The sequence below is a fragment of the Prionailurus viverrinus genome, chromosome X, assembly GCF_022837055.1.
Source record: "Prionailurus viverrinus isolate Anna chromosome X, UM_Priviv_1.0, whole genome shotgun sequence".
NCBI lineage: Eukaryota > Metazoa > Chordata > Mammalia > Carnivora > Felidae > Prionailurus > Prionailurus viverrinus.
The window spans coordinates 94,775,019-94,787,110 of NC_062579.1; the positions used below are offsets into that span (position 1 = coordinate 94,775,019).

Genomic DNA, 12,092 nt, shown 5'->3' on the forward strand with positions numbered 1-12,092 from the left:
TTGCCCTATGTACTCAAAGTTGCCACGTATCATTTGACATAAGGAATGATAATAACTTTCCTATTTTGATGAAGTGTTCTGCTGCAGGAACTAGTTTACCTTTTAACATTCATGACCTCAACCTAAATGATAGACTCCTGCCAGTTGGCTTCTAAGAAAGTAGATAGGCCAATAAAAGCATACCTATGTTCATAAAGTTTTTGGGGGTGCCTGGGTGGCTCAATTGGTTAAGCGTCGGACTCTTGATTTTGGCTTGGGCCATGATCTCATGGTTTGAGTTTCAGCCCTGTGTGGGGGCTCCGCCCTGGCAGTTCGGACCCTGCTTGGGATCATCTTTCTGCCTCTCTTTTTGCCCCATCCCCCCTCAAAATAAATACATAAACTTTAAAAAAATATACAAAAAGTTTTTGTTCCCTGCTAACCTTGAGTAGATGAACCTGGTAATGATCATTTTATGTGAGCGCTTGGATGGCTCGGTTGGTGGAGCATGCGACTCTTGATCTCAGGGGTCGTGAATTTGAGCCCCACATCGGGAGTAGAGATTACTTTTTAAAAAAAGATCATTTTGTGATAGAACTCGGATTTTTGTAAATACTTTGAGATTATGGACCCGAAATATGAATAAATCAGCAGAGATAGTTTTGTAATTCCTCAGATAGTTCAGATTTTAAAAGATGACATTAAAAAAATACATCTCCACCTACATAATTTACTTTTTCCATACTAATAATAAAATTGTGAGTTAAAAATGTGAAAATCACCTATATTGTCACCATCCTGATGGTTTTTTTGAATGTTTTTTTTTTTTTTTGAGAGCGGGAGTATGCCTGCACACCTGCGCAGCACAGGCAAGGGAGTAGCAGAACATGGAGAGAGAGAATCCCAAGCAGGTTCCCCACTGTTGGGGCAGAGCCCAGAGCTGTCAGTGCAGAGCCTGACACAGGGCTCAAGCTCAGGAACTGTGAGATCATGACCTGAGCCAGAATCAAGAGTTGGATGCTTAACCAACTGAGCCACAGGCATCTCACCACCCTATGTTAACTGTTCTCCTTTGCTGCTGCTTTTTTGTTGTTGTTAATATTGCATCCATTGATAGAGGGCTTTGATGTATCAAACTTTACCCATGTTGCTACACAGTCATCATAAATAGTTGTAGAGAATGAATGTTATATTATTTGTGTTTTTGTACCGTAAGTTAATAAATGGCTGGACATTTAGGTTGTTCCTACTTTTAAGTGTTTATATTATAGTGATGGTGGCATTTCAGAGGGTTATATGTATTTCTTAGATGTGATTCTTAGAGAAGGATGTAATCCTTTTGAGAAGAGTGTTAAGATAATAGATTAGCATGTTTGTATGTGCTGAATTTGCTGGCCTTTAGCAGCTGAATATTTCTCCATTTTTAGGGACATAACACACCTAGTCATTTTAAATGCTCCCCTCACTCCCTAACAATATGTGGATTCTGAGGGACCTTGTTAGTGATGGCTCTCTGTTTTGGAGCTTTTTACTTTGTGTTTTGAGACCACTTGGGATTTGAGTTAAAAGAACTTTGAAACAATTCTTTTACCAAAAAATCAAAATTACTCTAAGATTTTTAAACAATATCATAGGAAAACATGTTTTTTGTATATTTTTACTTTTTTGGGGGGGGTAATTTTAATGAATTTATTAGCAGGTGATTCAAAGTTAATTATGCAAACATAATGACATTTTTTATATATTTGTGTTTGTATGTTCTAGTTATAGGAGTCTAACAGGTTTTCACAAGTGAGCGAAGATTTTGTTATTGAGTGAATTTAACATGGAATGTAAATTTTGAATAATAGGCCATAAACATGTATTTATTATAGATAACTTGAAAAAGCTATGGTGATCAAGTTTTAGCTTTTAGATCTTTGTTTATATCAAAAGAAGTGCTACTGAGAGCATTTACTTGAATTTAATGTATAGAATTGAAAATATATAATCACCTATTACCTTTTATTCTAATAATTATGTGTGAATGTATTTAACAAACCTTTAATGGCAGTATACTAATACACTTGAGCTTAAGGAAATGGTTTTACTTTAGAGTATATTCAAACTGTCTACAAATGTGTTACTTAGTTTTCAGTAAGGAGAAACAGAAGCTAATTGTTATTGTATGTATTTTTTTCTTAAAAGGAACATAGTGATTAAGAGCTAAAGCAAATTTCATTTCTGTGAATTATCTTCCAAAGCTTTTGGAATGTTAACTCTTTTATAGTAGTTGCAGAATCAGTTTTTGTGATAAGAATCAGTTTTTCCTTGACACTAGGTGAGAGCTCCACCTTGTGATCTTTGAGCATATTTTTTAAAAAATTAGTAACCTATAGTAGGCCAGAAATGGTGTGATACGTTTGATCATCAGACTCTTACTTTTATTTGAGCATTACATATTCTTACAGTTTTGGGTTTTCCCACTTGGGACAAATGTTATTAAGTGTATTTAAAGACTTTGTTTATAAGTTTTTTTAATGTAAGTCTTTGGGGGAAGCAACTGTATTTATATACAGCTGTAGACATTTAAAATAAAAAAAATTATAGCCCTTTCTACTGATAAAAGTTTATATTCTTAAAAAAACCCAGTGCGCATTTACCCATTGATTCCCCCTCCCCTTAAAGAAGTACAAACCAGCTTTAATATGTATAATGTTTTGAGCTATGAAGAACTGTTTTGGTGGCAAATTGGTTATTTAGACAGTGATTAAAATAGCAAAAACTCAGATACAGGCAATTTGGTATTTATGCTTAATAATATTAGGTGGCAGTATAGGTAGGTGCCTTCTTGTAGAAATATATTTTCATGTTTATTGGTACAGGTAGTTCCATAAGGGTAAGGATCTCTCCTGTTCACCACTGTGCGCCCCAGTGCGCAGCACTGCATTTGGCACATGGTATAGATACCTTTAATTGGTTGGATGGATTTTTAATAATTAGAAAATTATTAGAACAAATATTTAACCAGGATAGGGAGTTGGCGAGTTTAATAATTTTTTTCTAAATCTATTAGACCTTGTCATGGTATTTCTTTTTAAAATACAACTTGTAGGGGCGCCTGGGTGGCTTAGTCGGTTTAGCATCCAACTTCAGCTCAGGTCATGATCTCATGGTTTGGGAGTTCGAATCTCGCATCTGGCTCTGTGCTGTGTTGACAGCTCAGAGCCTGGAGCCTGCTTCAGATTTTGTGTGTGTGTGTGTGTGTGTGTGTGTGTGTGTGTGTGTGTCTCTCTCTCTCTCTCTCTCTCTCTCTCTCTGCCCCTTCCCTGCTCGCACGCTCTCTCTCTCTTTCCTTCCCTCCCTCCCTCCCTCTCTCTCTCTCTCTCAAAAATAAACATTAAAAAAATTTTTTTTTCAACGTTTATTTATTTTTGGGACAGAGAGAGACAGAGCATGAACGGGGGAGGGGCAGAGAGAGAGAGGGAGACACAGAATCGGAAACAGGCTCCAGGCTCTGAGCCATCAGCCCAGAGCCCGACGCGGGGCTCGAACTCACGGACCGCGAGATCGTGACCTGGCTGAAGTCGGACGCTTAACCGACTGTGCCACCCAGGCGCCCCTAAAAATTTTTTTAAATACAACTTGTCTGAGAGACTTAACATCTTCATAAATTCCATTTTTCCTTAGTGTTTGCTGTGGTTTCTAATTACCAAATCCATGTTAGTATAACCCTGTATACTGAACAAATTAATTTGACCTGGCAAAACTTGTACACTAGAAATTTGTGCTATTTAGAGGAATGTGGTAAGTGTATCATATAATGCTTATTTTATTTAGTGTTCTCTGCTTTTCAGAGCTGATGCATTCTTTATGTCCCTTAGGAGAATATATTTATGAACTACTTTTAAAAACTGTGTATTTAAGGAATGCAGCAAGTTTGGTTTTATAAAGTGCTTGGGGGAGGGCTGAGGACATTGCAGGTAGGCAGACAGAACAAGCACTTCATTTCCATCTTGCCATCTAGATTGCCTGGTTAGTGTTGGTTAGAACTTATTAGCTCTATACTTCTCCAACTCCTTTATAAAAAACAAAATTGTTTCTTAAGAAGTAATTTTTTTTTTTAATAAGTTGGGATTTTTAGGAGGCTAGAGTGCATCCTACGTGTGATGGCAAGCATCAGAGTTCTGGTGTGCTACTTAGATAATTCCTTAGGTTACAATAAGAATAAAACCAAATTAACAATTTAGTGGTTTTAGAGGAGAACAATCCTGGGACCATGATTTAGTGCAATGAGAAGACCATACTAACGGTCATATCCAAATAAAGATTTTACAATATGAGTACTCTTCAGAAAAAAAGATAACTCAGAGTGGCAGTATAGACAACCCCTGATTATTCAGGGCTTGATTTGTGGATTACTCATTCTTCTTGTTTCTCTTATTACCTCATTATTTTGCTGTTCATAGTAGCTTCATTAGAGTGAGCTAGGAAATGTAGTGTTTTGAATTTCTATTAATTGCATATTACTAGCCATTTATGATTTTTAGAGACTTAAAATTAATGGAAAAAAATGGGGCACCTGGCTGGCTCGGTTGGCAGAACATGCGACTGTTGATCTCAGGGTTTCAGCCCCACTTTGGGTGTAGAGATTACTTTAAAAAAAATCTTAAAATTAATGGAAAAATTGAATTATCAGTTTCTTGTATAATGTCATATTTATTGGGAGAGATCATTAGAAGTTAATCAGTATGCAATATTTTAGCATTATTATTTTTGGGGAGCATAGAGAGTGCATGTGTGCGTGCGAGCAGGGGAAGGGCAGAGAGAGGAGAGAGAAAATCCCAAGCAGGCTCCATGCTCAACACAGAGCTCAATGCGGGACTGAATCTCACAACCCTGGGATGGTGACCTGAGCCAAAATCAACAGGTGGACACTTAACAGACTGAGTCATCCAGGTGCCCCATAATGTTTATTATTAATTAGATATATTTAGTCTTATCTGCTTTTTCTTTAGGTGGCCATCAAGTACTAGATTCACATGGAAATAAAAGAAAAACATAAAAAAATTATAAAAGAAAGTTACACACAAGATTAAGAGCTTCAGACCCAGCCTATTTTTTCTTTTTTGTTATAGACAGACTTATCATTTACTTTTAGATCATTTTCTCATTTAGGATCTGCATCTTTGACCTTCAAAATTAGAAATAATATCCTTCCTATGGCCAAACTAAACTTATTTTGGTCACATATGGCATCATCTGTTGTCTACATGACATTATTGGTATTTAAATTGATTGTAAGTTCCTTGAGGGAATAGATCAGAGCTAACATTTTTTCCCCTTCTCTTTTCAACACAGTGTGGTATTATCATGACATTATTTATTAATAAGCAAGACTTTGGGCTGCTTCTTTTATTATAGAAGAACCTGCCTTTTTTTTTTTTTAAGGTAGGCTCTATGCCTAACATGGGGCTTGAACTCATGACCCTGAGATCAAGAGTTGCATGCTCTACAGACTAGGCCAGTCCGGCACCGCTGGCTAGCTCCTTTTAACTGTACGGTACATCATCAGCAAAAAGCTGCAGAATTTTTAGGCATCTTGTATTATGGTTTTAAACTTGTCATAAAGATTTTAGGACCAGTAAAAGAGTCATATCCTGTTCCTAGTTAGGGCATACATCTCTTTAAGCCAGGCTAGAGAATCATAACAAATTTTAGTTATTTAAACCAGAACATTTATTTGTAACTAATTATTGAAATCCTTAAGATGAAACAGATGCTGCAGCATCTGCCCTCTTGGGTTTAAGTGTTGTTCTTTCACGGAATCCATGCTGGAATCTGCAGTATACAATTTTTAGGTGCCTCATTTGATCAGTCCCAGTGGTGTTTCATCTTTTAGCCTTGGCACTCCAGTTATACTTTCTCTTCCCCTTGACAGGATTATTTGCTATAGGTTGGCTTTTTTTTTTTTAATTTAAATTTCTTAAAAATATGTATTTATTTTTGGGAGACAGAGAGACAGAGTGCAGGCAGGGGAGGAGCAGAGAGAGAGGGAGGCATAGAGCCTGACGTTAGGCTCAAACCCATGAAGCATGGGATCATGACCTGGGCCAAAGTCGGACGCTTAACCTACTGAGCCACCCAGGCGCCCCACCACAGGTTGACTTCTGAAGGTGGTAGGCCGTGGAGCCACGGTGGCGGCACAATGTGTGCGTCTTATTGCCACACTTTCCAAATGATTACATCCCCTTCATCATCTCGTTTCTGTGGCCGAGACCAAAGAGAGAGAATCATAACAAAATTTAAAAATAATTGTCTGTAATACAGTGTTTTTTCTTTGTAACTGTTGTCGCTACGGTGGGGCTACATCTGTTTATAACAAATCCACATCTAGAAAAAGCAGTCAAATGCAAGGGGAAAAAAATCCTTATTTACTAAAGGACAGTAGCAGGCACTGGGAAATTTAGTTTTTGTTTTGTTTTGTTTTGTTTTGTTTTGTTTTGTTTTTGTTTGTTTTAAGATTTTAAGTAATCTCTATACCAGAACTTACAACCTGGAGATCAAGAGCTGCATGCTCTACCAACTGAGCCAGCCAGGTGCCCTGGAGATCTAGTTTTTGAGTATGGATATCTTTCCCAATATTTTTCATTTGTTTGTAATAAATATGGCATCCCTTCCCTTAAAGGAATTGTTTGTCTTAGAAGAAAGAAGCAAACCATCATTTTACCCACGTAAATATATGAATATATTTCTGACATTGGGGTGTTCCAGAAGATGATAAAGAAATGATAGCAGCTCCAGAAATACCAACTGATTTTAATCTACTACAGTAAGTATATTATGAAAATTTTTAAATACTTGCTTTTTCCACGAAATGGGAAATATAGTATATTAATTTCAGTTAAAGTTAGTTCAGAAGATCTAACATATAAGATAGAAGATAAGCATGTAACTTTGAAACAGTTTATATCAGTGCTGGTTTGTCTCTGTAAAAGCAATTCCATGGTTTTCTGTACTATGTGTTAAATTTATTTTTTAATTTATTATTTTGCCGTGCGATTCTTTGAATCTGTACTTGGTTTTACAGTAGCAAACTGTTTGAGGGAGTGCTGTGAAATTCTTAAAAAGTACAGTGTTCTCATTAGTAAGGAATATGTACCATGTAGTAGCATTTAGGATGTAATATCAGATTTTTGTTAGAAAATCCAATGATAATAGGATAAAACAAATCTGGGAGGGTAGGATATACTCTTCATATTTTTTTCCAGAAACAAATTACATGCTTAGTGGTCCATAAAGTAACTTCAACGTAGGTATTTTCTCTTACCCTTGTTCTAAAAGCTACCTATACTCCTTATTCAACTTTTATTCTAACTACTTTTTAGTATTTGATGTAGGAAGGAATTTGAGCTACTGTATGTAATAGTAGTTTTCACACTAAGCTGCAGTTTCCTGAGGTGCCTCAGTGAAAAGTGAAACTTTAAACTGCCTTTGGATCCCTTTAACTTTACACACATATACACCATAGTATATTTGCTGTTGGAATTTTTATAAGACTTGATTTGAAAATAGTTTGGTTGCTAAAAATTGTGAAAACATTAGATAGATACCTTTGTACATAATGGTTGCCAGTGTCTACTTTTGATGCTGTATAGATTTTCATGTTTATTTATAAAAATTACAAATTTTTAATTTTAATTTTATTTTAGAGAGAGAAAGGGGGATCGCAAGCAGGGGAGAGGGGCAGAGGGAGGGAGAGAGAATCTTAAGCAGGCTCCATGCTCTGCGTGGAGCCAGACTCAGGGCTTCATCCCACAACCGTGGGATCATGACCTGAGCTGAAATCAAGAGTTGGATGCTCAACCGACTGGGCCACCCAGGCGCTCCTAGGTTTTCATTTTTGAAATAACTTTATTATTTTCAGTGGAGACTATGGGGGGTCTACTGGGATGTTGCCAATATTTCAAAGTACGTTTTTTAATGTGACTTCAATCCCAGTGTTTATTAATTCTATTTTAAGATTCTTGAGGGACATTTCTTATTTTTGTTTGAGGGAGGATATGGGATAGTGTTAGGAAAAAATAATTTTGGGTTTGACTATTGTAAAATTAGGAAATTTCTTAAATTGTTAATTAATATTGGAGCCAATTAAGACTGTTTATATTATAGGGGCATCTGAGTAACTCAGTCGGTTGAGCATCAGACTTCGGCTCAGGTCATGATCTCGCAGTCTTTGAGTTCAAGCCCCGGGTCGGGCTCTGTGCTGACAGCTCAGAGCCTGGAGCCTGCTTCAGATTCTGTGCCTCCCTCTCTCTGCCCCTCTCCCACTCACACTCTCTCTCAAAAATGAATAAACGTAAAAAAAATTAAAAAAAAAAGACTGTTCATATTATAAACTAGACTACTATTAGAATATCTCAAGTAATTAAGGACTGAAATAGGATAATGGATAAGTGGGAATTGTTGTGGAGGTAGAATAGCACTATTTGGTGGGGGATGAGATGGGAGCCAGGGTAAAGAGAAAGGAGTGGGTGGTTCAGTCATATGATAGATGACTCATGAAATTTCAAGCCACTAAAAGGTTAACCTCGTATGCTCCATAAACATACTAGCATAGGCTATTTTACCTAGGATAGGTGGTGGTGTTCTTTTGATCTTAAAAGCAGAGGAAAACACTGGAGGAAGACAGACTTTCAAGAATATTTCTTCTCTGGTTGGGGATATTTTAGACTCTTATCCTGATTACTCCAGATTTCTTCATAAGGTTTTCCAGTTTGTAATCAAACCTCTAGTGGCTCATTCTTTTAGTTGGGATAGCCTGGAGATGAGGATTAGGAGTGTAATTGAGCCTGTGATTACTCTGTGGCCATTGGAATATTGTGAAGACTAGTTATTGTTTGCAGACTTACTGCAGTTCCTGAGCTCTCTAAGAGAGATGGTGTCCCACAGATGTCTTGGGAAGGAAGAAGTATTATTTATATTCAGCAGATCCTTAAAAACATTTTTTTTTGCAAGACCATATAGGTATGTGGGGAGAATATTGTTGACAACAATCTTCCTAAGATGTAACAGGCATGAGTTTTTCAGGGTTAATATTATAGTAGTCTTTTAGGTTTTGGTGCATTAACTCTGGGAAATGGTATTTATTATAAGCCCTTTCCTCACAGCATTATAGGAGATAGTTAAGATTGCCACTGTCTTCAGTACATTGTTTAAATTACTTTGTATCTGAGTGCTGTAAATAGTAATTTTTTTCCCTGCTAGCACCTTAACCATTATTATACGTATGTAAAGTATTCCTACCTCATAGCCTCCGGACAACTGGTTATTGTGGCAATAAAAATGGAAATAAAAGAAATCTAGTTAGAGAAGACTAGCTTTAGAAAGATAGCTTTAAATTTTGATTGCATTTATTTTAAGCAAAACTGGTACGAGGTTTACATATTTGGAGTGGCAGACTTTTATCTTTTATGGGTGTGGCTCAATCCTAAAATCCATTATGACCCAAATTCCAAGTATGCCTTGGCTTAAGCATTTAAATGAGATTATGTTAGTACTATTTAGATACAGAGACCCATATTTACATATATATGAAGCATTACACATATGTATTTAAATTAGTCTTCTTCCTCATGTGTATGAAAATCCAGATAATACAAAACACCCCACCTTCTCCAAAATAAAGGACAACTTTACTTCTTGTACGAGAATGAAGAGACTTGAGAGATTTCATTCTTTCTTGCATATACATTGTTTGTAGATGAGAAGATTGAGAGATTGTCACTTGTTTCAGATCACACAGTTTCTTAGTACTAGAATCAGTTCTCCTGACTATATAGCTTACCACCTCTTTATTTCAAAAAGGATTTTGATCAATTAGCATACCTGTATTTCAAATGGCTTAGTTTGTAAAAATGTTTTATATATACCTTTCAGAAATACATGTTTTGTATAGTTATATTTAGATATACAAATATTTTTTGAGTGAGAGAGGAGTGGTCAGAGGATCCTTAATATTGCTAAAATTCCCTAATATTAAGTTCATCTAGTTCTTAGTGTTAAAATACAGTTTTCTGGGCACAATGGTGTTTCAATCAGAAAATGAAACCAGCCATTACAATAGAACACAATTCCTAGGGTTAAAATTTTGAGAACCATTGGTTTTGTTTTTGTATTTTGGTTAAAATTAACAAAATAAAAAATGTTTAGATATTTGTGTTTTAGATTATTGTTTTTGTAGTTATGTAATTTTATGTTTGGGAATGTGCTGTGGTATGATGCTTTGGGGAAGCATCTTCATTATATTTAATGAATAAGAATTAATTGAAAATAATTAATTGAAAAGAATAAATCAAACCTTTCTGTTAGAAAATATGGCAAAAATTATTAACTCCACCAATGTTTTTTAAAAAAGTTTTATTTATTTTTGAGAGACAGTGCGCCAAGTGAGGGAGGGGCAGAGAGAGAGTGGGACACAGGATCTGAAGTGGGCTCTGCACTGAGAACATTGAGCCTGAGGTGGGCCTCCAACTCACAAGCTGTGAGATCATGTCTTGAGCTGAAGTCAGATGCTCAACTGACCGAGCCACCTAGGTGCCCTAAATTCCACCTGTATTTCTAAGGAAATGTTTTTGTTGTTTTTTTAAAGTTTATTTATTTATTTTGAGAGAGAACATGCATGCTGGAGGGGCAGAGATGGAGGGAAGGAGAGAATCCCAAACAGGCTCCCTGCTGTCAGCACAGAGCCCGATGTGAGACTCGATCCAGTGAACCATGAGATCATGACCTGAGCTGAGATCAAGAGATCAGATACTTAACTGACTGAGCCACCTAGATGCCCCTATAAGGAAAGTTTTAAATAATTGCTTATCTTTCTGTCACAGGGAGTCAGAAACACATTTTTCTTCTGACACAGATTTTGAAGACATTGAAGGAAAAAACCAAAAGCAAGGCAAAGGAAAGGTATGTACAGACTATAACTTTATTTTGGTTCTTAAGGTCATTTGTACACACACACACACACACACACACACACACACACACACACAAATATAGTTTTAGTTGTATCTCAGATATTCTATTTTGTTTTTTTTTTTTAATTTATTTATTTTGAAAGAGAGAAAGGCAGGGAGAGAGAATCTCAAGGAGGATCTGCACTGTCATTGTGGAGTATGATGCAGGGCTTGAACTCATGAGCCATGAGATCATGACCTGAGTCCAAATCAAGAGCCAGACTGACTGACTCTTGCAGCCCCAGTCAGATAGATATTCTCTTTTAAAAATGCTTTTTTCCTGGATTGGTGTGGTAAACCTTCTGAACACATATGGTTTCTTTGGCTTCTAGGCCAAATATCTTTTTTTTTTTTTTTTTTTTTTTTGAGAGAGAAAATAAAAAGGGCAGCACAAGCAGGGAAGGGGCAGAGAGAGGGAAGGAGAGAGGGAGAGAGAGAATGAGAATCCCAAACAGGCTCTGTGCCATCAATGCAGAGCCCGATGCAGGACCTGATCCATGAACCATGGATCAAGAGTTGGGTGCTTAAAATCAAGAGTTGAATGCTTAATTGACTTAGTCACCGAGGTGCCCCTGGGTCAAATATCTTTTGATTATCTATTTCCACTACTGTAAAGTTGAAATTAATAATACATCATTGTTTCTTTTTTTAAAAAAAATTTATTATGTTTTTAATTTTAATTCTAGTATAGTTAACATACAGTATTACATTAGTGTTAGGTGTCAGTATAGTGATTCAATAATTTTATACGTTACTCAGTGCTCGTCATGGTAAATGTACTCTTTAATCCCCATTGCCTATTTCACCCATCCCTCCACATACCTCCCCTGTGGTAACCATCAGTTTGTTCTCTATAGTTACAAAGAGTCAGTTTCTTGGTTTGTCTCTCTCTTTTTCATTTGTTCACTTGTTTCTTAAATTCCGTATAGGAGTCAAATCATATGGTATTTGTCTTTCTCTGACAGACTTATTTCACTTAGCATTATACTCTCTAGCTCCATCTATGTTGTTGCAAATGCAAGATTTCATTCTTTTTTATGGCTGAGTAATATTCCATTGTATGTACACGCTACATTGTCTTTATCCATTTGTCTATTGATGGACATCTGTTGATGTGCT

The 12,092-nt window shown here is 36.4% G+C and overlaps 1 protein-coding gene and 1 pseudogene across 6 annotated transcripts in view; one reads left to right on the plus strand and one right to left on the minus strand.

Moving 5' to 3' along the window:
• STAG2 (stromal antigen 2) overlaps positions 1-12,092 on the plus strand; it is a 139,107-nt gene that overhangs the window by 45,344 nt on the left and 81,671 nt on the right. For all 6 annotated transcript variants that reach the window (XM_047843562.1, XM_047843567.1, XM_047843566.1 and 3 more), the window contains 2 exons: positions 6,647-6,790; positions 10,845-10,923. In XM_047843562.1, coding sequence (XP_047699518.1) covers positions 6,747-6,790; positions 10,845-10,923 — 123 coding nt within the window. In that variant the 5' untranslated portion in view covers positions 6,647-6,746. The remainder of the gene's footprint in view (positions 1-6,646; positions 6,791-10,844; positions 10,924-12,092) is intronic.
• LOC125157184 (60S ribosomal protein L37-like) lies at positions 5,646-6,218 on the minus strand (annotated as a pseudogene).